General features: G+C 37.7%; 4 protein-coding genes and 4 non-coding genes across 10 annotated transcripts; 4 read left to right on the forward strand and 4 right to left on the reverse strand.

The window, feature by feature from the left end:
- Nucleotides 1-147: 147 nt before the first annotated feature.
- Nucleotides 148-3,501, reverse strand: best-10 (Bestrophin homolog; the record flags this gene model as incomplete). Of its 2 annotated transcripts, NM_001322693.2 has the most annotated exons (10): nt 148-362; nt 406-563; nt 609-752; nt 1,060-1,257; nt 1,311-1,420; nt 1,472-1,665; nt 2,835-2,972; nt 3,021-3,145; nt 3,194-3,250; nt 3,473-3,501. In NM_001322693.2, the coding sequence occupies 9 exons, from the start codon at nt 3,248-3,250 to the stop codon at nt 215-217; spliced, it is 1,272 nt and encodes a 423-aa protein (NP_001309516.1). The 2 variants fall into 2 exon arrangements, with proteins under 2 accessions (NP_001309516.1, NP_001309517.1); NM_001322694.3 differs by lacking the exons at nt 1,060-1,257; nt 1,311-1,420; nt 1,472-1,665; ... (2 more) ...; nt 3,194-3,250; nt 3,473-3,501 and having other exon boundaries at nt 215-362; nt 609-695.
- Nucleotides 3,502-4,448: 947 nt separating this feature from the next.
- On the forward strand, nt 4,449-4,515 carry C49A1.15. The gene has a single exon (NR_050729.1). It is a non-coding gene; the product is annotated as an Unclassified non-coding RNA C49A1.15 (non-coding RNA).
- C49A1.12 lies at nt 4,449-4,515 on the reverse strand. The gene has a single exon (NR_050730.1). It is a non-coding gene; the product is annotated as an Unclassified non-coding RNA C49A1.12 (non-coding RNA).
- Nucleotides 4,516-4,680: 165 nt separating this feature from the next.
- On the forward strand, nt 4,681-6,850 carry C49A1.1 (uncharacterized protein). Its single transcript, NM_061080.4, has 3 exons — nt 4,681-4,829; nt 5,159-5,588; nt 6,447-6,850. The coding sequence occupies exons 1-3, from the start codon at nt 4,743-4,745 to the stop codon at nt 6,788-6,790; spliced, it is 861 nt and encodes a 286-aa protein (NP_493481.2). The 5' UTR covers nt 4,681-4,742; the 3' UTR covers nt 6,791-6,850.
- An 850-nt stretch (nt 6,851-7,700) lies between these two features.
- On the reverse strand, nt 7,701-11,624 carry best-11 (Bestrophin homolog). Its single transcript, NM_061081.3, has 9 exons — nt 11,553-11,624; nt 11,122-11,178; nt 10,940-11,064; nt 10,756-10,893; nt 9,622-9,931; nt 9,377-9,577; nt 8,207-8,356; nt 7,991-8,157; nt 7,701-7,942 (listed from the first exon to the last, which is right to left on the reverse strand). The coding sequence occupies exons 2-9, from the start codon at nt 11,176-11,178 to the stop codon at nt 7,756-7,758; spliced, it is 1,335 nt and encodes a 444-aa protein (NP_493482.1). The 5' UTR covers nt 11,553-11,624; the 3' UTR covers nt 7,701-7,755.
- Nucleotides 11,625-11,692: 68 nt separating this feature from the next.
- On the reverse strand, nt 11,693-22,360 carry eya-1 (Protein phosphatase eya-1). Of its 2 annotated transcripts, none has more exons than NM_001025884.6 (9): nt 22,225-22,360; nt 18,140-18,222; nt 17,988-18,097; nt 16,135-16,317; nt 15,962-16,089; nt 14,803-15,129; nt 13,816-14,020; nt 13,371-13,741; nt 11,693-11,959 (listed from the first exon to the last, which is right to left on the reverse strand). In NM_001025884.6, the coding sequence occupies exons 1-9, from the start codon at nt 22,240-22,242 to the stop codon at nt 11,873-11,875; spliced, it is 1,512 nt and encodes a 503-aa protein (NP_001021055.1). In that variant the 5' UTR covers nt 22,243-22,360; the 3' UTR covers nt 11,693-11,872. The 2 variants fall into 2 exon arrangements, with proteins under 2 accessions (NP_001021055.1, NP_001367120.1); NM_001381258.2 differs by lacking the exon at nt 22,225-22,360 and adding an exon at nt 21,989-22,030 and having other exon boundaries at nt 11,706-11,959.
- C49A1.11 lies at nt 15,179-15,257 on the forward strand. Its single transcript, NR_050731.1, has one exon. It is a non-coding gene; the product is annotated as an Unclassified non-coding RNA C49A1.11 (non-coding RNA).
- C49A1.14 lies at nt 20,032-20,101 on the forward strand. The gene has a single exon (NR_050732.1). It is a non-coding gene; the product is annotated as an Unclassified non-coding RNA C49A1.14 (non-coding RNA).
- Nucleotides 22,361-22,624: the final 264 nt, after the last annotated feature.

The following is a 22,624-nucleotide window of genomic DNA, read 5'->3' on the forward strand; positions in this document are numbered from 1 at the left end:
GAAAACTGAAAAAATGTAGGAAATTTTTAGTAGAATAATTTGAAAAGTGTAAAAACCGCTATGCTTCAACTTCAAACCCCTGTAACTTTGCCGAGAGAAATGCTAGAAAAAATTGAAAAATGTGAAAATGTAGCAAACATCGTGTAGTTTGATAAAACATTTTATTTACTATGATGATTAATATTTTGTGAAAGTACTAGTAGAAGTTGATAGCCTATGCGGCCAAGTCGTCAGCAAAATCCTCCTGACTTCCTTCCAAGATACTCGAAGTGTCCGAATGATTCTCATTGTAATCACGCCAGTTATCGTCCACAACCTGGATAGAATTTTCCTCAACTTTATCCATCACTCCTTGATTCGGCCTAAATCACAATTTTCAGATTTCCATCAAAATCATCCACTTACATAGTATTCTTTGTAGACCCCACAAGTGCTCGATTTTTGATCGCATCCTCTTCACAATCCTTTCGATAAAATGGAAGACAGTCTTCACCAATTTTATCCGGAATCTCATCATTTTCCGTAAGCTCGATATCCTTGGAATCCACGATTGTCATTCCAATCTGAACTTGAAGTTAGGTAAAAAACTTGAAAAAGGTTATTCTTACGTAGAAATTCTTATCGATGACGTAGTTCAACTCGAAATCATCGTCGTCCTCTCCCATCGGATTCAGCAGGATTTCGGCGACTTTCATCCATCCCACAATGAAGATGAATTGAAATGAGGTCAGCAGTGGGAAGAAGTAATCAATCTGAAACAGAAAATTTTCTAATATTTAGATCAAAAAATATGTGTCGGGAGGGAACAGTTTGAGGATTTACATCTGCACACCGTAGTTTATTCTACGCTATTTTGCTCAACATGGTGCGAAGTGGCAGTTATTTGGAAGCAGCCGACACATTCGAGGTTCTGCGTCGCACTATCCATGCGGATGCATAGCGGTGTTAGTGTCGGCTGAATCCGATTCCGATATTAGTTTCTCATGAAAAAGCTCGTCTCATATCAGTTGGGCGCAATGTAGGAAAAAAGATTAAAACTTAAAAAAAAAAATAACACACCGCATGGTGATCACTCAAATCGAGGTGTTGCCTTGTGAACAGACAGACCAGGAAGTAGAATCGAACAGCAAGAAACACAGCCTGAGGGTACGCCAATGGAATCGGAATGAAGTCTCCGTTTCGCAAAAGTGTCAGTTTCACTTGCCAATCGTTGATCACATTCCATGCATTCATGAATTGAGGGTTTGAATTCAATTTCTGAAATTAAAAAGATAATCAAGGTAGGCAGGCATTCAGGCAGTAAACCTCACCTCAGTCCGAAGAATCGAAAAAGCCCAGTTAATCGGCAAAATGTAACTGTCATAACGCTTAGTTTTAAGCTCCTCTGATAGCTCTGTTAACTCATTCTCAGTCAGAAATTCTGGAAAAAAAACCAATCTATACAATAACGTAATAATGTTCTCAAACTTACTGGAATCTACCAGGCTCCTCAAATCGACGAATCGTTTCTTCACTTTTACCGAAAACTCGCGGAATAGCAAGATCTGCGATAAGACTAGGTATCTGATGATTGTACGTCGAGCTGTGAGTTTGGTATCCATTCCAGCGGCGGAAACCTCTAGGGCTCCGTGCCCCGGAAGAGCCGCTGAGACGGCAAAAGCACAGCTGGAAAATCACAAATATTTCAAAAACTGGATGAGCTAGCAGAAAATGTTCTACTAGCAAAGTGATCTACAGAAAATTTGCTAGATTTTGTTAGTTGAAAACTTTTTGATAGCTCAACTATTTGAAGAGTTGTAGTTGTTTGAAGTTGGAGGCGCATAGATCACCAGCAGGGCTGGGAATTTTTTGGTTTTTTTTTGTTTTTTGGTTTATTGGGACCAAAAAAACCAAAAAATTCAACAAAAAAAATTTTTGCCGTGTCTAGTCTCGACTCGAGACTATTCTGTATTAAAATACATTAAAACATGTATTTTAACACAGTTGTGACGTCATAAATGTATTTTAATACATTTTGCAACTTACTTGAATAACCCCATTAGAAATCAACTTAAGCATCAAAAATGTTTTGGTTTTTTTGTGGTTTTTTTGGTTTTTCGAAACTTTCAATTTTTTTGTTTTTTGGTTTTTTTGGTTTTTCAAAACTTCAATTTTTTGTTTTTTGTTTTTTGGTCCAAAATTTTTTTTTGGTCCCAGCCCTGATCACGAGGTGCCGGAAGGAGGGAGTGTAGCGGATGGGAGACGGCAGACACACCGCGTAGTCTGCGTCTCTTACTGTCTTATACTATCTCACAGCCCGAAAAGTGGTACCTGTACGCAATGTGTTTACCGTACAGTGCGTTTTTGTTCCACTTCTACGACTTTAAAGGGGGGGGGGGCGCATTTATGCGCGATGGTCCCGGCATTGGTCTCGCCACGCACCCCAAAAATCAATGGGTAGTGCGTGTCGAGACCATCGCGCGTAAATGCGCTCCCCTTTAAAGTCGTAGAAGTGGAAAAAAAAGCACTGCAAAAACGGGTGGTCCAACATTTTTGTGATGCATATAAAAAAAAAGTCCGAAAATAAATTCTGAACTTTTTTTGGACCAAAGCAATTTTCCTTAAAACGCGCCCAAACCTTGCTAATCTCAAATTATCAGTAGAGCGCACTTTTATGGATGTACCACTGGTGTCAGGTTTTTATGGGCTCTATAGAGCCTCCCCACCACCACGTTATCTCCTCTCTCAACTTGAAACCCATGTAACTCTGCAGTGGGTAGAGCTAAAAATATGAAAACTAACGAAATGTAGCAAATTTTCTGTAGATTACGATTCCTGCAAAAATTTGTTTTTACCTTTCAATGTACGGAATGTTCTGGAAGGACTTTCTCCACCGATCAATGACAGTGGTGACAAAGAAACCAAGCATAAATTCCAACGGAATATACATATCCTGATGTGTCGACAATATCTCAACGAATTTTTTAAACTGACTGCAAAATTAGGTATTTTTTATGTTGATCTAACGACAAATCGCTTACTCGTCCCATCCAATTATCGGCAGGACACATCTGTACACGGCGCAAACTACATAGTAGGGAAAAAGCCAAAACAAGAATTCCTGCCAAACAGATTTCGCGAGCGATCCATGCCAATGTCTTATAATCTGAAAAAAATTTTTTTTTTTTGGGTTTTCATTCCAAAATCCACGTACCTTTAGAAAGTTGGAAATCGACTCAGTCGACACAGCACGATAATATGTTATTGTCATCTGAAAAATCTTTATAATGTTTTGTACACTTTGAGCTTTTATAACTACACAGGCAGCAGAGCTAGAAAAAAGTTTTCAACTAACGAAATGTGTAAAACTTCCCAAAGAATATTTTATTAGTTGACAACTTTTCTCTAGCTATGCTAGTTTCAGAGTTATAAAAGTTTGAAGTTAAAGCGCTCCAAATTGCGGAAAAGTGCTCTGAAAATCCCAGAAACTCACTTTTTGAATGCCTCAAAAAATTGAGAAATAATTGATTTATCGATTTTCCTACTCATTATTTTGTTGATGTTCTATTTGCCAGTTATGCCACGGATTTGCGTGTAATATTGTTTTTTAACAAAACTTTTTTGTTCTGAATTTTCAAATTCGACGTGAAGAGAAACTTTTCGAAATTGGAAATTTCTCCACTCTCAGCTTCAAACATATGTAACTCTTCGAGGAGAAAAGCTAGAAAAAAGTTATTAACTTGCAAAATGTTAAGTAGAAAATTTCCTACATTTTGTTAGTTTAAAACTTTATTCTAGCTTAGATATTCTCAGAGCTAAAATTTGCTATTTTTTTGGGTAGGACATTTTTTGTCTGCACAAATATAAGGACCCAAAAACAATTTCCAAGTTTTTAATAATAGTAGCATATTGGAAAATAATCTTTTTTCGGGTTTTTTGAAATGAATATCGTAGCTACAAAAGTGGTCATACATTAATTTGAAAATACAACATTTTTTTGCTTGCCTCCTGGCAGTGATATAATAATTTAAAGTGTTGAACCTTTTGTAGCGGAGGGGGACTATCCCTACCAGGGGACTATCCCTACCATTCGCCGAGCACGGCAAATTACGAAAGCACACATAAAAAATTTGACAGTACAATTCTGACCAAAACTATTGATTTTTTCGCCAAAAATGTAGTAAAATTACACAAAATTAAGTTATTTTGATGCTTTAACAAACATACTATACGGAACTTATTCGGAAACCAGATGTTTGTTCAGAGTTAAGTAGTTTTGGTGCTCGAAAAAGCATCAAAAAGTATCAAATTTTTTGGAGTTTGTTAAGCACGGCAAATTCTTTGAATTTGCTGTGCTTGGCAAATATTGATAAAAAAGATTTGCCGAATTTGCCGAGCTCGGCAAATTTTAAGATTTGCCGCACACCCCTGACCAACTTCCAGCCTCAGTAGCTCGGCGGCAAATGAAAAAAAAAGTTGTCAACTAAGAAAATGTTAAGCAAAAAATTTACTACATTTTGTTAGTTGACTACTTTTCTCTAATTTAGATATTCTCAGAGTTACAAAGCTTTGAAGTTAGATGGGTCTTATCCAGAAATTCCAAAAATCACCAGAAACCCATTTCCTCCATGATATCACATACAATTTCGGTTTCCATGTCAACCAATCAATTTCAAGAACATGCAACATGTCTCACTTTTCACCTGACTTCTCCCCCACTCATTTTCAGCTGGAATTTTTGAGGAGACCCGTTTTTAAAAGTGATGGTGGCTCCACCACTTGAAGCCGGCTACTGGATATTTTGGCTGGCGGCGTTTTGCGTGATTTTGGTCTTAATTGAAATTGGAGCTGTAAGTTTTTTTGATTGGACTGATAGCGTTTTTAGTTATGTTTTTAGCTACAAAAAATTTTCAACTAATAAGATCAGTTGACAACTTTTTGTTAGCTCTTTTACACGTGGTATCCAAGTGCCTCATTTTGGTTTGATCTTCGAGAAATGCGGGAGAAAAGACGCAGACTTTTCAACTGATTTTGCAAGGTTAAGAGTGTGCTGACGTCACATTTTCCTGGGAGAAAAATTCCCGCTTTTTTGTTTTGTTGTAGATCAAACCGCAATGAGGCAGCCTGTCGCCACATGGCTCCTATATGTAGTTTCAAGGATTTAAAAGTTTATTTCCAGGAATACTGTTCGAAAAAAAAGTTCGAGCAAAAAATGGATCAGAAGCGTGAAGCTCTCGTTGGTCCAATCACAAGTTCTCCAGCTTCAATTCTAGAACTTTCAATTTTCTATGAATTCCTAAAAGCCCAGTGGTGCGCCTTTACAATCGGCTCATCGGAGCCCCCAATCTCACCGAGACAGCTTAACCTTCTCTCCTTACTAATAGGACCCTCTAACAGTGATCAGGAGATTCCACGTGACACGGTTGCTGTTTCCTGGGTTTATGTAGGATTCGAGTTTGGGGAGAGCTGTGAGCAATTTGGAGCAACTGATGAGCAGCTGAGAGGTCATTTTGAGTATCAAATGATTTGCACAAATGTTCAATGTATTTATTTTGTGGAGGATGGGAAGAAGCGACGGATGGCAGGTGTTACTTGGTATCTTAGAAATGGTGAGTAGTCTGAAAAAAAAACCGCTTGACCGCGACGCGACCGCAACGCACCCAAACCCTTAGTTTTGGTCTAACACTTCGAAATTTTGAAAATAGGTAGCTAAAAATTACAAAAGTTTGCACATGAAATTTCCGGGAAATTATGCAGTTTTGAGCCAAGTTACGTACTTTAACACTTGGCCGCGACGCGACCGCAACGCATTCAAATTTTTAATTTTGTTTGAGCATCTCAAAATGTCGAAAACTGGTAGCTAGAAATAACGAAATCTTGCATTCGAAATTAACAATTTTGAGCCAAGTTACGCGACAATTCGATGAAGACTTAACCGCGACGCGACCGCAGGGCATCATTTTTTAACTCTAGAACCTCAGCATTCTTGAAATAGGTAGCTAGAAATTACAAAAGTTTGCTCGCAAACTTTTACGCAAAATTAACAGTTTTGAGCCAAGTCAAGCAACGTATAGGTTCACCGGTTGACCGCGACGCGACCGCAACGCATCGAAACTTTAAATTTTTCTAAAACCTCAATATTTTAAAAGTAGGATACTAGCAACTAGAACAGTTTGCAGATAAAATTTTAGGAGAATTGGGCAGCTTTTAACCAAGTTACGTAACTTCTTGACAGACCATGTGACCGCGACGCGACCGCAACGCACCTAAATTGACAATTTCATTCTAGATTTACAGAACTTTATAAGAATATAGCCAGATACTTCATAAATTCAGAGACAAAATGTTGAGGCGATTGGCTAAAAATCAACCTAGTAATAACGCATCGGAAAATACAAAAAACCGCGACGCGACCGCGACGCGCCCCATTTTTTTTTTGAAAAACCACCAATTACAAAAATTTTCAGATGAAAAATCAAAAAATCACGAGGATTACAACATGATTGCTATCTACGAAACAATAAGAGAGAAGAGATTTGAAGAAGTGCAGAAAATCAGAAAATTAGAAAAAGAAGAAGCTCTCCGCCGAGGTGGATGGCTCGGGGAGCCCACTGACGAGTACACCTCTACAATATTCTCACATTTGAAGCTTCTCACTCTGAAAGACGGAAGATTGGCAGTTTTTGCCTGTAATGCTGATGGCGAGGAGGAAAAATTTGCGTTTAACGAGCGAACGGAGAGGTATGAAGTTTTAGAAGATGTTGTAGAAGTTGAAGATCGACCCAGTAATTATTTATTAAGGATTATATAGTTTTGACTTGAATTTTAGATTTTTTGAGTAATTTTATTTAATAAATTTTTGCATTTCCCATGTATTTATCAATTTTCAGACGTTTAGGCCAAGTTTAGACACAGTTATGACCTATTGAACATTTGAGCACGCGGCGCGGTCGCGTCGCGGTCAGAGCCAAATTTTTCTTATGCAATGTTTACGGTACCTGGATTTCTTTTCATATATCAACTTTCAGACGTGTATCATAGTTTTCCATTGAGTCATGACCAATTAAAGATTTGAAGATTTTGTGTTGCGGTGCGGTCGCGTCGCGGTCGCACTACGGTTAATTTTATAGTTTTCTGTGTAATGTATTTTAATGCATGATGCCTTTTTATATTTCAATTTTCAGAAGTCTAGCATCATTTCACGTCCCATTACGGTTTGATCTACAAAAAATGCGGAACTTTTTTCCCATAAAAAATGTGACGTCAGCGAAAAAAAGTCAGTTGAAAACTCTGCTTCTCTTCTCCCGCATTTTTTGTAGATCAACGTAGGTCAATCCAAAATGAGACAATCTGACACCACGTGTCAATTTAAACAGTTATGACCTTTTGAATATTCGGGCACGCGGCGCGGTCGCGTCGCGGCCACTCGTTTTTTTCTTCTTGTGGCTCCAGATTGTCTCTTGATTGTCAGATCTTTTGAAAATTTTATATACAAATCATGGGGCATTTCAGCTTTCCTGTGTCAAAGTTTAAGGTGGTACTATCAATTTGAAATTTTGAGGAGCGGCGCGGTCGCGCAGCGGTTTTACAAAAAGCGCGCTACGTCTCCCCGCAGGGAGATGAGCTAGAAAAAAGTTCTCAACTAGCAAAATGTAGGGAATTTTACGAGGAATATTTTGTTAGTAAAAATTTTGTGGAAAACTATTTAGTTTTTAAGATATTTTGAACAATTCAAAAATAATTTTATTTAAAAACGGTAAAAATCGAGTAAACCAGCTACTGTGGCTGTACATGCAAAACAACAGCTCCCGGTGATGCTACAATTGCTGCTTCTGGCTCCTCTGCTGACGTGTTAGGCTCTTTCAAGGTCAAGTTGCAACTCAAACATGTGCCGACGCGCTTCTTTTTTCCTTGGACCTGTTGTGCATCTAGCGGAAGCTTGCTCATTGCTTTATGTGGGAATCTAAATTAATAATATTTAAAATTAATTTTTTGATTTTTTAAAACTCACGGGACATGTTTATAAGACCCCACATACGCCTTATTCTTTCCATCAAATTTGTCTCCATATTTCGGATAATACGGTCGGTTATCTATATCAATAATGTTCCTGCCATCCAGATCCGGGTGTGTTTTTGCCGGATTCTCTTTAACCCATCCCACAATTTCCATTCCAACCTGTAAATAGTTTGTCATCAAAATCTAAATCTATCTGAAAATCCCTTACAAATAAATTTCTATCAAAAACATAATTGCACTCGTAATTGTCATCGTCCTCTCCCATTGGGTTGATCAAGACCGACGAAACCTTCATACATCCCACCATGAAAATGAACTGCATGATGGTGAGGAGTGGGAACAGGGAGAAAACCAGTTCCTGAAAAAAAAAATTCTATGAAAAATTTGCTACATTTTGTTAGTTGGCAACTTTCTTCTAGCTCTTTTCCCTGCGGAGTTATAAGGGCTTAAAGTTGAGGGCAGAAATAGTGTGGCGGCGGAGAGAGTATGCTCTCGCCGTCTGCACTCTCCCCTCTGCACACTCTATTGGGCTTCACTTTAAACCCTCATAACTTTGCAGTTAGGAAAGCTAAAAAAAAGTTGTCAACTAACAAAATAAATTACATGAAATTCTCTACATTTTGTTAGTTGATAACTTTTTTTTTATCACACTTCTCCGTGGAGTTATAAGGGTTTGAAGTTGAGGCAAGAAATAGTGTGGCGGCGGGGGAGAGTTCAGCGTACTCTCGCCGTCTGCACTCTCCCCTCTGCACACTCTTTTGGGCTTCAAAACTTTTAACCCTCATAACTTTGCAGTTAGGAAAGCTAGAAAAAAGTTGTCAACTAACAAAATAAATTACATGAAATTTTTTGTTAGTTGATAACTTTTTTCTAGCTTTTTTTTCCGCGGAGTTATAGGGGTTTAAAGTCAAAACACTGGCAAGAGAGAGTGCAGCGTACTCTCGCCGTCTGCACTCTCCCCCTGCGCAGCACACTCTCTCTGGGCTTGATGATTTCAAACCCTCATAACTTTGCAGTTAGGGAAGTTAGAAAAAAGTTTTCAACTGACATAATAAACTACATGAAATTTTCTACAATAATTTTACACAATATGTTAGTTGACAACTTTTTTCTATCTCTCTTCCTAGCGGAGTTATAAACGTTTGAAGTTGAAAGAAGAAATAGTGTGGCGGCGCTGGAGAGTGCAGAGGGGGAGAGTGTGCTGCGTCTCCCCCTCCTCCACACTCTCTTGGCTATCAAATCTTTAAACGGCTCTATCTTCTCAGGGAACAGAGCTAGAAAAAAGTTGTCAACTAACAAACTGTAGGAAATTTTGTGCTCAACAAGTTACAAGTCAACATTTTTTTTTAATACTTCTTATAGAAAAAAGATAACATACCAGATAAGTGTCATCCATATCCAAATGTTGTCTTGTGAACAGACAAATAAAGAAGTACAATCTGACCGAAAAGATGACAATCTGCGAGTATGCCAGGGGAATCGGAGTGGTGTCATAGGTGGAAAGAGTCGCTGTTTTTTCATGAAACTCCGTAATCTCTGCGTACACAGTGTCATATACACCAGTCCCACCAAATTCCTCCTGAAAAGTTAAATTTCAAAAAGTCTACTTTTCGGTAAGCTTACCCTGGGATTGTCCGCCTTGAACGTCCTCTCCTCTGCCTCTTCATATTTCTGCAGTATTTTCAGCGCCCAGATGATTGGAACAAACGACTCCGCGTACACCGCACATGGCACTTTTTCCAGTTTTTTCCGCTCGGTTTCATGCAAAAGTCCGGCGGTGACCAGCGCATCATTATTCGGGAATCGCTTCTTCACCAGTGCAGATATTTGTCGGATGCCGAGAATTTGCGATAAAACCATATAACGAATGATGTTACGCCGGTTATGAATGTTCACAACTCCCGGGATGAAGGCGGCAACTGATAGAGCAACTCTGAAAAATTACCAAAAAGGTTATTTTCAGTTCAAGCTTGATAACTTTGCTGAAAATAGTCGTATCAAAAAATTTTCAACTAACAATTTGTAGGAAATTTCATTTTACACATCTTGTTGGTTTACAACTTTTTTCTATCTCTCCTCTCCGCAGAGATACAAAGCTTTAAATTCGAGATGACGAGAGTGTGTGAAGGAGAGGGAGACGCAGCGCGCTCTCGTCGTCTCTCCCCTCCCCTCCCTCCACGCTCTTTTGCGCGCTAACTTCAAACGCTTGTAACTCCGCGCACATAGGAGCTATTGAAAATTTTTCAACTAACAAAATAAAGTACATAAAATTTCCTACAATTTATTAGTAATAACTTTTTGATAACGTTACTCTCTACAAAGTTATGGAGGTTTGAGCTTCCCTCTATTTAGAGCCAAAAATCTGGGGTTTTCGTAATAAAAAAGCTTAAATTTTTCCTTTAAATTTTAACTTGGTTAGTCAAATTTTATTAAATAGCGTTTTTCAAGCAAACATTCTAAAAAATACTGACAGAAAAAATTTCAACTTCAAAGCTATATAACTCCGCCGAGATAAAAGATAGAAAAAAAAAATTTTGACTGACAAATTGTAGAAAATTTCATTTTACACATTTTGTTAGTTTACAAATTTTTTCTATCTCTCCTCTCCGCAGAGATACAGAGATTTAAAGTCTAGATTACGATAGAGAGAGAGAGCGTGGAGGAGGGGGAGACGCAGCGCTATGTAACTTTGCGGAGAGGTGAGCTAGAAAAAAGTTGTCAACTAACAAAATGTAGAGAATTTTGCGTGGAACTCACTTCTCAATATAGCTAACATTTTCGAACGACTCTCCCCACCGCTCGCCAACCATTCCGATAAAGTATCCGAGCATGAATTGCATTGGAACGCAGACATTATGTTTATCCTGTAGATCTCTGATAAATGAGGAGAAAATTCTGGAAATTAGAAATTAATTGTCGTAAGTTATCGTTCTCTCCTTACTCTTGTTGTTCCGCCGACAAATAAAATCTATAGATGCCTGCGATGCATAAATAAATTAGATACCAAGTGCCAACTTCATCGAGAATAATTTTCCAAATCGATCCTTTCCAGAAAGCGAAAACAATCTGAAATTACATTATATTAGTATTTTGTAGATTAAAAAATATTTGAAAAATATTTACCATGAAAGAATTCCATATAGCGATCTTATTGAGTCTTGCATAATAAGCAATTGTCATCTGAAATTGTGAAGTAGAGTAACTTTGCAGTGGGTGTTTCTATCAAAAATTTGTCAACTAACAAAATATAGGAAATTTTATGTACTTTATTTTGTTAGTTGAAAATTTTTCAATAACTCCACTACGCGCGGAGTTACAAGCGTTTGAAGTTAGCGCGCGAAAGAGCGTGGAGGGAGGGGAGAGGAGAGACGACGAGAGCGCGCTGCGTCTCCCCCTTCTCCACGCTCTCTCTTCACCCCGATTTTGAACACCTGTATCTCTGCGGGGAGGACAGATAGAAAAAAGTTTCCAACTAACGAAATGTCCGAAATTTTATGCTCTTTTCTGTACTTTTAGTAGTTTTCAAGCTGCAAAAACTTAAAATTATAACTCACATTTTTACGCTTGCAGTCGAAAAATTGAAAAATAGTTAATTTTTCAATTTTCCAACTCAAAACTTCTAAATTAAGCTCCACGTGGAATGACAACGCAATAAATTTTAAATTTATAGTTAATAAATTAAAAGTTCACGCAATTTTTTTTTTTTTTTTTAATTTTTTGAATTTTTAAAAGTGGAATTCAAAAAATTGGCTTCATTCACAAAGAATAATACAAAAAATAAATAGAAGATCTGAATAAATACAAATACTGGAACAAGGTAAAACTATCAATTGACCCGAAAATTGTTTTAAATTGTTAATTGAAGATATTGGAATTATCCGCCCAACAAAAAGTTGTCCAGAGCACTGTAAAGCTTGTCGAGGTCCGTATTGGAGTTGAGTGGCCATACGGGAATGTTAAGCTGCAAAATAAAATTTTTTAGTGAAAAAAAACCAGGAATTTGTATTATTTTGTTGGTAGACGCATTTTTTCATAGCTGCATTATTACAAAAGTTGTAAGTGCACAGGGGTGGGAATTTCGGGCAAATTGGCAATTTGCCGGAATTAAAAATTTCCGGCAAATTGGCGAATTTCCGGTATTAAAAATTTCCAGCGAATTGACAAATTGCCGGAATTGAAAATTTCTGGCAAATTAGCAAATTGCCGGAAATAAAAATTTCCGGCAAACCGGCATATTGCCTGAATTAAGAATTTCCAGCAGACTGGCAAATTGCCGGAATTAAAATTTTCCGGCAAATTTTTAAGTTTTAAGTGTTTCTGTCTTATAAAAAAATCCCTCTAAACGATTCCGGCAAATTGATATCCTGCAAACGGCAAATCGGCAATTTGCCGGAATTAAAATTTTCCGGCAAATTGAAAAATTGCCGGAATTAAAAATTTTCGGCAAATCGAAAAACCGGCAGTTTGTGGACTTGCCAAATTTGTAGACAAAAAACAATTTTCGAAACTGCCGCCGACCCTTGAGGTGCACAATAAATTTTGAACCTTCATAAGTCAACAGGTAATAGAGCAATCAAAAAATTATTAACAGACGAAATGTAGCAAATTTTGTCTACAATGTTTTGAATGTTAACAACTTTTTGATAACTCCGATATATTTGAAGTTACAGGCCTTTAAAGTTAGGCGGCTCATGTTATAAGTCCACAGGTAGTTGAGCTATCAAAAAGTTGCTCCGAAACAAATTGTAGTGAATTTTTTGTAGACAGTTTTGTCAATTTGAAATTTTTTAAGAAACCTATTTTCAGCAAAGTTTTAGGGTTTGAGCTTTGAGCTTGAAAAATTGAGCTTTGAAGATTGGAAAACCTTTCGAAAATTGGAATAACTCGGCAGATAATTAAACTATCGAAAACTTGATACAAGACAAATTGTAGAAAAATTATTGCAGATTATATTTTTAATTAGTAGTTTTTTGATAACTTTAACAATTCCAGAGATATAAGGGGTTAAAGTACACATACAGAGAGCACTTTTTTGGGAAAAAAATTCCCGCATTTTCTGTAGATCAAACCATTATGGGACAACCGGACACCACATAAAAAGGTGAAATGGCTCACTTTAAACCCCTATAACTTTGCGGGAAGGTGAGTTATAAAAATTTGGTAAACTGACAAAATGAAGCAAATTTCTTGGAGTTTGATTTTGTAATTAACATTTTTTTAATAACAATAACAGTTCTCAAGCTAAAGAGGTTCAAAGTTTCAGATTAACTTTAAATACAAATATGTATAAATCTACGTAGTAAAAAGATATCAAAAACTTGTGAACCAACTAATTATAGCAAATTTCTCCAGCTATTCAAAAAAAAACCAACCCTCTTAGCAGAATTTGCCGTATCCCCAGAAGTAATGCATATAAAACTGCACTTCTTCCCGAATCTCGACTGAATCTTCTCGAAAACCGACTCCTTCCCCTGTTTCGATATCGAGTAGATATTCTCCACAGGCACCGAAGAGTTGAGCCCTGAGATCATCAGTTGAGCAGCTCCGAGCACAAGTCCGTCGTTGGAGAGCACTACATTCGCGTATTTTTCAGCTGAGAGCTTCGACTTTTCCACTACAAGGTCCATACAACGCTGAGCACATGGCCAGCGTTGACCGAAATTGGGGAGGGTCTGGAGCTGGATTGCAGACTGGTAGAGCTCTGTGGCCTCACGGGCTCCAAATCCGACGCGTTCCAGGAGCTCTGAAATTTTCAAATATTTTTTTTTGGATTTTTTTTGAATATTTATTTATTTTTTTTTAATTTAAAAAAGTTACCAAAATTAAATCCATTCTGCTCCTGCTTAAACCCAGCCACGTCATTTTTTGTCGAATTTTCTGTGTAAAATTGCCGGAAAGCTGAATATTTTGGTGCGACACGTCGCATAACGTCAAGTCCACGTAGATTATCGATTGGTCCCGAGTCCATGGTGGTTTCATCCACGACGGCGTCCTCGATATTGGTGATGTCACCTTCTAGGAACTGAAACATGAGGAAGATGAGATTTTGAAGGCGTTTCAGTGAGAAATTCGAAAAGAGCAAGAAATTTGTAGCATTTTGAGCTAAAAAAATTGATTTTTAAAAGTTCAAAAATAAATTTGAAAAAAAAATTTTCGAAAAAAATTGATTTTTTCAAACTTCTGAAAAATTTTTCATTTTTGATATTTTTTGCTGATTTTTGGCTCAAAATGCTCCAAATTTTTGGAATTTTTATTAAAAACTTTGTTATATATTTTATGTGCGCCAAAAACATAATAAAAGATTTTTAAAACTTCAAAATTTAAATTTAAAAAAAAAAAAATTTTTCAAGATTTTGTAAAGTTGCTCATTTTTGATATTTTTTGCTGATTTTTGGCTCAAATTGCTCCAAATTTTTCACATTTTTAGAAAACTTTATATTTTCGCGTTTCAGCATACATATAAAATTTTAAAAAAAACTTGAATTATCCAAAAAAAAAATCGAAAATTTCAAGTATTCTTAAAAATTTTTTTTGACATTTAAATTAATATTTATAGGTATTTTTTGTTTAAAAAATTTAACTTTAATTAAAAAACTTAAAATAAATTTATTTTAATTTAAAATTTTACAAATAAAAAATTTCGAACCTAAAAAATCACAAAAAACTCACTTAAAAAATTTTTTAAAAACATTTCTCAATTTTCTTAATTTTTATCAATTTCTATCAATTTTTAGCTCAAAATGCTCCAAATTTCATGATCTACACGATTTTCAGTATGATTTTCCATTTTCTCTACTCACAAACCTCATTAACATCTGCAAAATTGTTCAAAGCGATTCTCTCCATCAAATGTGAGACACTATTCGCGGCTCTTGCATAAAATTCATTAGTATGAGTAACAGATGCCAGGTAGTTCCGGGAAATCACCGCAATATCGTCAATATCCCAAATAAAGACTCTCGCGTAGGTCTCATCGCCTGGGGAGCAGGAGCCCGTCTTCTTTTTCTTGGAGACCTTCGGTTTTTTCTCCTTTAGGCTGAAGCTTGTGACTGTTGACGGGACACCTGTCGAGCCATCTGATGAAGTTCCGAGGTTGACGGCATCTGTTCCCAAGACCGAGCTGGCTACACTCTAAAAATTTTAAATTTAACTTTAAAGCTAATTATCTTAAAAACTAGCCAAGCTATCAAAAAGTTGCCAACTAACAAAATATTCATCACAAAATTTCAAACATTTTTGTAGTTAAAAATTTTTTGATAGCTTTAACCGCTGCAGAGTTACAAAGGTTTGAAGTTGGTGGTGCAGAAATAGTGTGGCGGCGGGGAGAGTGCGGAGGGGGAGAGTGCGCTGCGTCTCCCCCTTCTCCACACTCTCTCCGCCTCGAGGAAGGGCGCCAACTTTAAAACCGGGTAACTTTGAAACCAGCATAGCTAGAGAAAAGTTGTCAAATGCAAAAATGTAGCAAATTTTCTGCTCAACAATTTTTAGTTAACAAAATTTATCGGAAAGCTTTTAGTTTTGGAGATATGAGAGCCTAAAAGTTGTAAACCTCAAATTTTCAGGGGCAAAACACTACTTTTATATTTTTTATATTATCATATTTCCTGTACGTTCTCTACACTTTAAAATTTAACCCGAAAAATTGAAAAAAAAATCAATAGTTTACAATTTCCCCAAGTGGCTCAATGCGATTTCGGACGGCTGCCAATCAGAAGACCGGGGTTCGAGTCCGCACGGTGGCTAAATATTTTGTTTTGGTGTTTTTAGATTAATTTGGGTATGAAAATTTTGAATTTCTACATTACAAGGCATGAAAACGCTGTTTTTTTAAACCCTGAAAACTTTAAAACTAGAATAGCTAGAAAAAAATTTCGACTGAGAAAATGTAGGAAATTTTTTTTTCTTAACAATTTGTTAGTTCCCAAGTTTAACTAAAAACCTTAATTTCAAAAAAAAAACGAACCGCATAAGCAGCTGCCGTTGTCGCATTCAGCGGGTTGTAGTACGGAGCAGCGGTGCCTCCACGGAGATTTGTGTAGTAGGGGTTCTGATATGCCGCCGCCGCCGATGTGTAATCTACCGGATAACTTCCTGAAAACTCGTATATTAGTATGAAGGTCTATTCATTTGACCTACCGTAATACGAGGGCGTTGTCAGCGAGTATGGGAAGGCTGTGGTGCCGGCACGCAGGTTTGCAGTCACCTGCTGATAGTAGTTGGCAGGATTTGCAGAGGTGTACATTGCGTATTGAGGATAGGAGTTGTATTGGTATTGAGATGTTACTGATGATGTAAGGGAGGTTGTGGAAGAGGTGGAACCTGGAAAATAAAAAATATAAATGAATATTAAAGGATGTTTTAGAAAAGTGAACATAACTTTTTTTCGAATTGAGATATCAAAAAATTGACAAATTGCAAATTGTTCCTTACAAAATTTTAAACATTTTGTTAGCTGAACACTTTTTTTAGCTCTATTAGTTCCAGAGTTACAGGTGTTCAAAGATCGCGCGCCTGAGAGAGCGTGTGGTGGAAGGAGACGCAGTGTGCTATAGCTGTCTGCCACCTCCTCCCGCACACACTATTTCTCCTGCCTAACTTTGAAAGCTTGTAACTCTAAAACCACAACAGCTACGGAAAAGTTTTCAACTAACGAAATACTCAAAATTTTGTGAGGAATGTTTTGTTAGTTGACAACTTTTTTCTAGCTTTTCTAGTTTTGGAAATACAGGCTTAGAAAGGGGGGGATGTCTCCTGAACCATAAACGCTAAGGAAAAGTTGTCAACTGACAGAATACTCGAAATTTTGTGAGGAATATTTTGTTAGTTGACAACTTTTTTCTAGCTTTTTTAGTTTCGGAAATACGGGGATTGAAAGATAATAGGCCGGCCAAAAATCGCAAGGGGTTAAGCATAGAAAAACATTTATAACTCCTGATCTATAATAGGTATCAAAAAGTTGGTGACTAACAAAGTACTCAAATTTTTGTGAGGAATATTTTGTTAGTTGAAAACTTTTCGCTAGCTTATCTAGTTCTAGAGTTACAGGCCCGAAAAGGCTTTGGGCCTAAAAGAGCGCGAGGCGAATACCTCAGTAACTCCTGAACTATAAGAGATTTTAAAAAGTTTTCAACTAACAAAAAGCTCAAAAACAGATGAAAAAAATGTAATTTTAAATTACACAATCTGATAAAAAACCCCAATATAAAAAAACCGGAAGTTTAACCCTAAAAAATCCCATAAACCCTTCAAAAAAAAGTGTTCAAAGAAGACATATGTCTCGTCAATCTAACAACAAGAAATGGTGGTATGAATAGGGTGTGTGTGTGTATGCTCACAGAGCACACACACACACACACAGGAGGCGGTACTCAACGTACGGTTGTCAGGTCAAGGGACTAGAGAGCATTGGAAACAGGGAGAGGCGAGAGAAAACCAGATGCGTTACGTAATTGTTATAGGGATTTGCATGGAGGTCAATTAGTCGCTCACACGTGTGCAATTGTTATTTTTCTGGTGGCAGGAGTTTAGGCCTGAACTCTCAAGGCTTGAAATCTTTAGGTTGGCAGTAAATTGGGGCTTCAGATTAGGCTGGGCTTAGGCTTAGGCTTAGGCTTAAGTTTAGGCTTCGGCCTATTCTTAGGTCTAATTTCAAGCTTAAGCTTAGCCTTAGGTTCAGGCTTAAGCCTAGGCCTAATTTCAAGCTTAGGCTTAGGCTTAGACTTAGGCTTACGCCTAGGCTTAGGCATAGGCATAGGCATAAGCTTAGGCTCAGGATTATGCTTAGACTTGAGCTTGGGCTTGGGCTTAGGCTTAGGCTTAGGCTTAGGCTTAATCTTAGACCTAGTTTTATACTTAGGCTTAGGTTTAGGCTTTGACTTTTTCACAGGCTTAGGCTTAGGCTTAGGCCTATTTTCAAGCTTAGGATCAGGCCTAGACTTAAGCTTGGGCTTCGGCTTAGGCTTTGACCCCTCTTCGAAATCCCAACTCACCGTAGGCCTCGGAAATAGCTGCAAGATCAACTGTAGGGATATCCTTATCACCTGGCTGGCTAGCCGGTAGGGCCGTCCAAATCGTGGAGGAATCTGATGTGGTGGCCATTCTGAAGATCAAATTTAAGGCGCGAAGGGTGCTAAAAACTCACGAGAAATTCGAATTCCCGGTTGGGTCAAGCGAGGGATCCAATGTCGTCCCGGTGCCCAGCAGGAAGGTTTTTAGTTTTTGACCCTGAAATTAGAAAGTATAAAAAATTTGCAACATTTTGAAAATTTACAACTTTTTTCTATCTAGCCTAGTTTAAGAGTTATAAGGTGATAAAGTTTCCCTAAATTTTTTTGACATGAGAGAGCGTGGAGTAGGGGGAGACGCAGCACGCTCTCGTCGTCTCTCCCCTCCCCTCCCTCCATGCTCTTTCTTCACTTAATCTTCAAACCCCTGTAACTTTGCAGGGGAACGAGCTATAAAAAAGTTGTCAACTAACAAAATGTAGGAAATTTTAAACCGAATAATTTGTTAATTGACAACTTTTCTTTAGCTACTCCAGATTTCGAGTTATAAGGGTTTGAAGTTGTTCCGCGAAAAAAAATTGTGTCAAAAATTTCAAGTAGGGCTATTTTCATCATAATCTTGTTAAAATCCACCATCACTAATTATTCAATCTAACAAGCATTTAAGTAGGGAGATACACACATCTGCTAGCTAAGTGCACACCTGCTGACTAATTGAGTGTCATCTATACCGCCAGCCTAATGGACCTTATAGTAGGCAAAACGGAGAAATTCTCAGTTAGTTGGTTTGGTTAAAAAAATAATTTTCCCAACATTTCATAAATTAAAAAAAAAATTGCCCGATTGGCTCAGTGTGATTTTCAGCGGCTACCAATCTCACGGCCATGGTTCGAACCCCCGCTGTGGTATATATTTTTATTTAGGTGTTTTTATACCAAAGCGGGCCTGCTGAATACAAATTTCTAGTTAGCAATATTTTAAGTTCTCGGAAATTTTGATTTTCAGAAAAACAACTTTTTTAAAGGCTTGTATTGCACATTTAGCCTAGAGTACCCTAAAAATGAGGTGAATATACTGAAAAAAACTTATCAAAATAATTGAAAATCAGCAAAAATTGTTTTTTTTTATTTTTCAGAAAAATTGCCCGATTGGCTCAGTGTGATTTTCAACGGCAACCAATCTCATGACCATGGTTCGAACCCCCGCTGTGGCATATATTTTTGTTTTGGTGTTTGTATACTAAACCGGGTCTGCTGGATACAAATTTCGAGTTAGCAATATTTTAAGTTCTCGGAAATCTTTATTTCTAGCAAAGAACATATATTTTTCTTGTAATTTGGATCAAGGGTGTCGGTTTTTCGATTTTTCCAGAAAATCGAAAAATTAAAAATTTTCGATTTTTCGTTTTTTCAAATTCGAAAAATCGAAAATTTTTCGTTTTTCGATTTTCCGAAAAAAACGAAAAATCGAAAATCGAAAAATTTTTCGATTTTTGAAATAAACTTACAAAACAGCTGATAATGTTTTATTTTTGAACCTTTTCGTTGTAGGAGGTTGTAAATATCTATTCAAAAAGGGTTCCCCCACAGGGAAGGATAATCAAAACAGTAAATTTTCACTGAAAAACATCGAAAAATCGAAAAATCGAAAAAATCAAAAAAATCGAAAAATCGAAAAATGACACCCTTGATTCGGATGTACATTAAGCCTAGAATACCCTAAAAATGAGGCTAATATACTGAAAAAAAAAACTTAACAAAATAATTGAAAATCAGCAAAAATCCCTCATTTTTAAAAATTTTCAGAAAAGTTGTCCAAATGGCTCTGTGCGATTTTCAGCGGCTACCAAAGTTACAACCAGGGCTCGAACCCCCGCTGTGGCATATATTTTTATTTAGGTGTTTTTATACTAAACCGGGGAATTTTTTATCAAATCTTGAAATGCTCACTGAGCCCAGGATATTTTAAAAACCAGCTCAAAATTTGGAGAAATTGCCTACAAACCAACAAAAACCCTCGATTTTCAAAATTTTCAAAAAAATTGACCGTATGGCTCAGTGGGATTCTCGGCGTCTACCAATCTCACGGCCCGGGTTCGAACCCCCGCTGTGGCATATATTTTTTCTTTTTCTTTTTCAATGCTTTTACAGACTTCTGAACCCCATCAGGACCCCTCCAAAGCTTGCGAATTTCCGTTCTCAGGAATAATGACGAAACCCGAGCCACCACTCCATTTACATACAGCTCTCAGCTTCTTCTTCCCTCACTACTTTCAAGGCGTCGGACGGGGTGCTTCACAAACAATGCCATCTGTATTTGTTTGCTCGGCGAGCAGTAGCACAGGAGCTTTACATATGTCGCTGTTGTTCAAATACACGGTAGTGGAGGTGATAACTAGGCCGGGGGGCAGTGAAGTAATGAGTGAAAAAATTAAAATTTTGATAAAAACCGGCCAAAAAAATTTGACTTGAATCAATCCCGGAGGGTTCCCCAAAAGCCCTAAAACTTAGTAAGAGCCCGGTGCGGAAAAAAGGTATAAGGGTATCTAGTTTCAAGTGACCGCCGGCGAACAGGTAAGAAAAGAGCCGCGGGAGTTTTCTCAGAGCTCCCCGCCACCAAACAGGTGTTGCGATTTCTACCATAACTCGGTGGAGAGCATAGTTCGAGGAAAGTTGTCAACTAGCAAAATATTACTTGGAAAATTTCCTACAATTTTGTGGTTGGAAACTTTTTTCTTGCTATTCTAGTTTTAAAGTTACGAGGGTTTTAAAAATTTAAAAATAAGCGCCAGGAAATTTTCAAACTCATCTCTTATGCTCATTGAGCCATTTTCTGACTCGTGACTAAAATTTTCGACATGCCTATACCCAAATTAGTCTAAAACACCAAAAAAAAAAAATTAAGCCACAGCGCGGACTCGAACCCGGTCTTCTGCTTGGAAGCCCACCAAAATCCCACTGAGCCACTTGCACCAAATTTTCGAAATTTTATTTTTGGATTTTTTACTGCTTTGCCACAGAAATTGTGCATCGAAGAGCCCCAAGACCTCTGAATTCGATCCCGTCACCACAGGGGGTCCCCCCAACTGTTGCAAGTTGGCTAATGATGGCTATATAATGATGTAATATGGTTGCGTGAGGGGGTATCTAGACTCAACTGGGTATTGGAAAAAGACTAAGGGGTGCCTAAAATCAACTAGTCGCATAAATTGACCAAAAAAAAAATCCAAAATTTACAATAGGGATGTACATCATAATTTTTGATAATTTTTCTGATTAATGTCAGTTTAAAAGGCGATTCGGAGCAAGTTCCTAGTTAAAAATGTATCTTTTTGGAAAAATAGTGAAAATCAAAAATAAGTGTGCTCATTGAGCACCAGGTGACCCAGACATTTGTTTACGTGGATTATAAACTTCGCTAATTATTGATTTGTTTATTTTTCCGAGTTGCAACAAAGTTCGGAATTTTCTACTAAAAAACTTCAACCTAGAAGTTTAAAAGATAGAAATTTGAACTCAGCGCACTCAAATTAATCTAGAAACAGTAAAATGAAAAAATTGTGCCACAGTGCGGACTCGAACCCCGGTCGTCAGATTGGAAGTCATCCGAAATCCCACTGCGCCACTTGGACCAAATTTTCGAAATTGCGAAAAATGAAGAGTAAAAGCTCTGAAAAAAGTTTATTTCAGCTTAAAAATCTACATTTTTATCTGAAACCCCAACCCCGTACCATTAAAATTCGCAGTTCTACTCGTTTTGAGCTCCGAGAGCTTTTTTTCTGGGTTACAAGGAAATTAAAGCCAAGAATCATTTATATAGCTCATCCACACAAAAACAAAAATAAATGCTACAGCGGGGACTCGAACCCCGGGCTTCTGCTCGGAAGCTGTCCAAAAACCCACTGCGCCATTCAGGAACATTTTTAAGATTAGAAATATCGATTTTTCGAGTTTTTTAAATTAAAGTTCACGGTTTAGAAAACTCACAAAATACAGAGAACATTGTAGGAGAGGTTAGCTAGAACTGTCTAGGTACTGAATGGGGAAAGGAGGTACATGGAGGGGGGGGGGGGGGGGGGGGGGGGGGTGTCTTGGAAGAGCTCATCTTACAGACAGACCCTTCTCGCAGAACTTTCTCCAGTTTCATCACCATGCCGATATTTGATACTTTTGGGATGGGGTACCGGGCGCCCGGGGGCGCCCTGAAGCGACATATAACTCACCTCAGAATCTGGAAGCATTTTTTTTTTGATTCAGGAATTGCGAACAATTTCAGATATATAGATTTGGAAATTGTTGAGCAAAAATTTGAGCAACTGGCACGCAGAAGCAGGGAGAGACTGACTCTGATGTATTTGTGTGTGTGTGTGTGCTCTCGTTTTCTCTGCCGGCTCTCTGAGCTCTCGGAGCTCTCACCCCTGAGCTACCGTATGTCTGAGCCAGTCGGCTGTCTGCTCGGAGCTCCGCCTTTTGGTGGAAAATCGCATTATTTTCGGATTCTGAAAAATTAATTTTGAAAAAAAAGTTTTGTACGAGTGACTCAGTGGGATTTTGGAGGGCTACCAATCTGACGACCGGGGTTCGACTCCGCACTGTGGCATAATTTTTTTTCTTTGTTGGTTC

This window comes from Caenorhabditis elegans, chromosome I (genome assembly GCF_000002985.6).
Source record: "Caenorhabditis elegans chromosome I".
In the NCBI taxonomy this organism is placed as follows: domain Eukaryota; kingdom Metazoa; phylum Nematoda; class Chromadorea; order Rhabditida; family Rhabditidae; genus Caenorhabditis; species Caenorhabditis elegans.

Excerpts from the sequence above, each read along its gene's own strand:
- C49A1.1 (NM_061080.4), top strand. The coding sequence starts at position 4,743 with ATGGTGGCTCCACCACTTGAAGCCGGCTACTGGATATTTTGGCTGGCG. Across the intron at positions 4,830-5,158 it reads TCTTAATTGAAATTGGAGCT|GAATACTGTTCGAAAAAAAA; the intron begins GTAAGTTTTTTT and ends GTTTATTTCCAG. Across the intron at positions 5,589-6,446 it reads TACTTGGTATCTTAGAAATG|ATGAAAAATCAAAAAATCAC; the intron begins GTGAGTAGTCTG and ends AAAAATTTTCAG.
- best-11 (NM_061081.3), bottom strand. The coding sequence starts at position 11,178 with ATGACAATTGCTTATTATGCAAGACTCAATAAGATCGCTATATGGAAT. Across the intron at positions 11,065-11,121 it reads CTATATGGAATTCTTTCATG|ATTGTTTTCGCTTTCTGGAA; the intron begins GTAAATATTTTT and ends ATGTAATTTCAG. Across the intron at positions 8,357-9,376 it reads ATATGGATGACACTTATCTG|GAACTGGTTTTCTCCCTGTT; the intron begins GTATGTTATCTT and ends TTTTTTTTTCAG.
- eya-1 (NM_001025884.6), bottom strand. Across the intron at positions 16,318-17,987 it reads AGCTATTTCCGAGGCCTACG|GTTCCACCTCTTCCACAACC; the intron begins GTGAGTTGGGAT and ends TTTATTTTCCAG. Across the intron at positions 15,130-15,961 it reads CAACGGCAGCTGCTTATGCG|AGTGTAGCCAGCTCGGTCTT; the intron begins GTTCGTTTTTTT and ends TAAAATTTTTAG.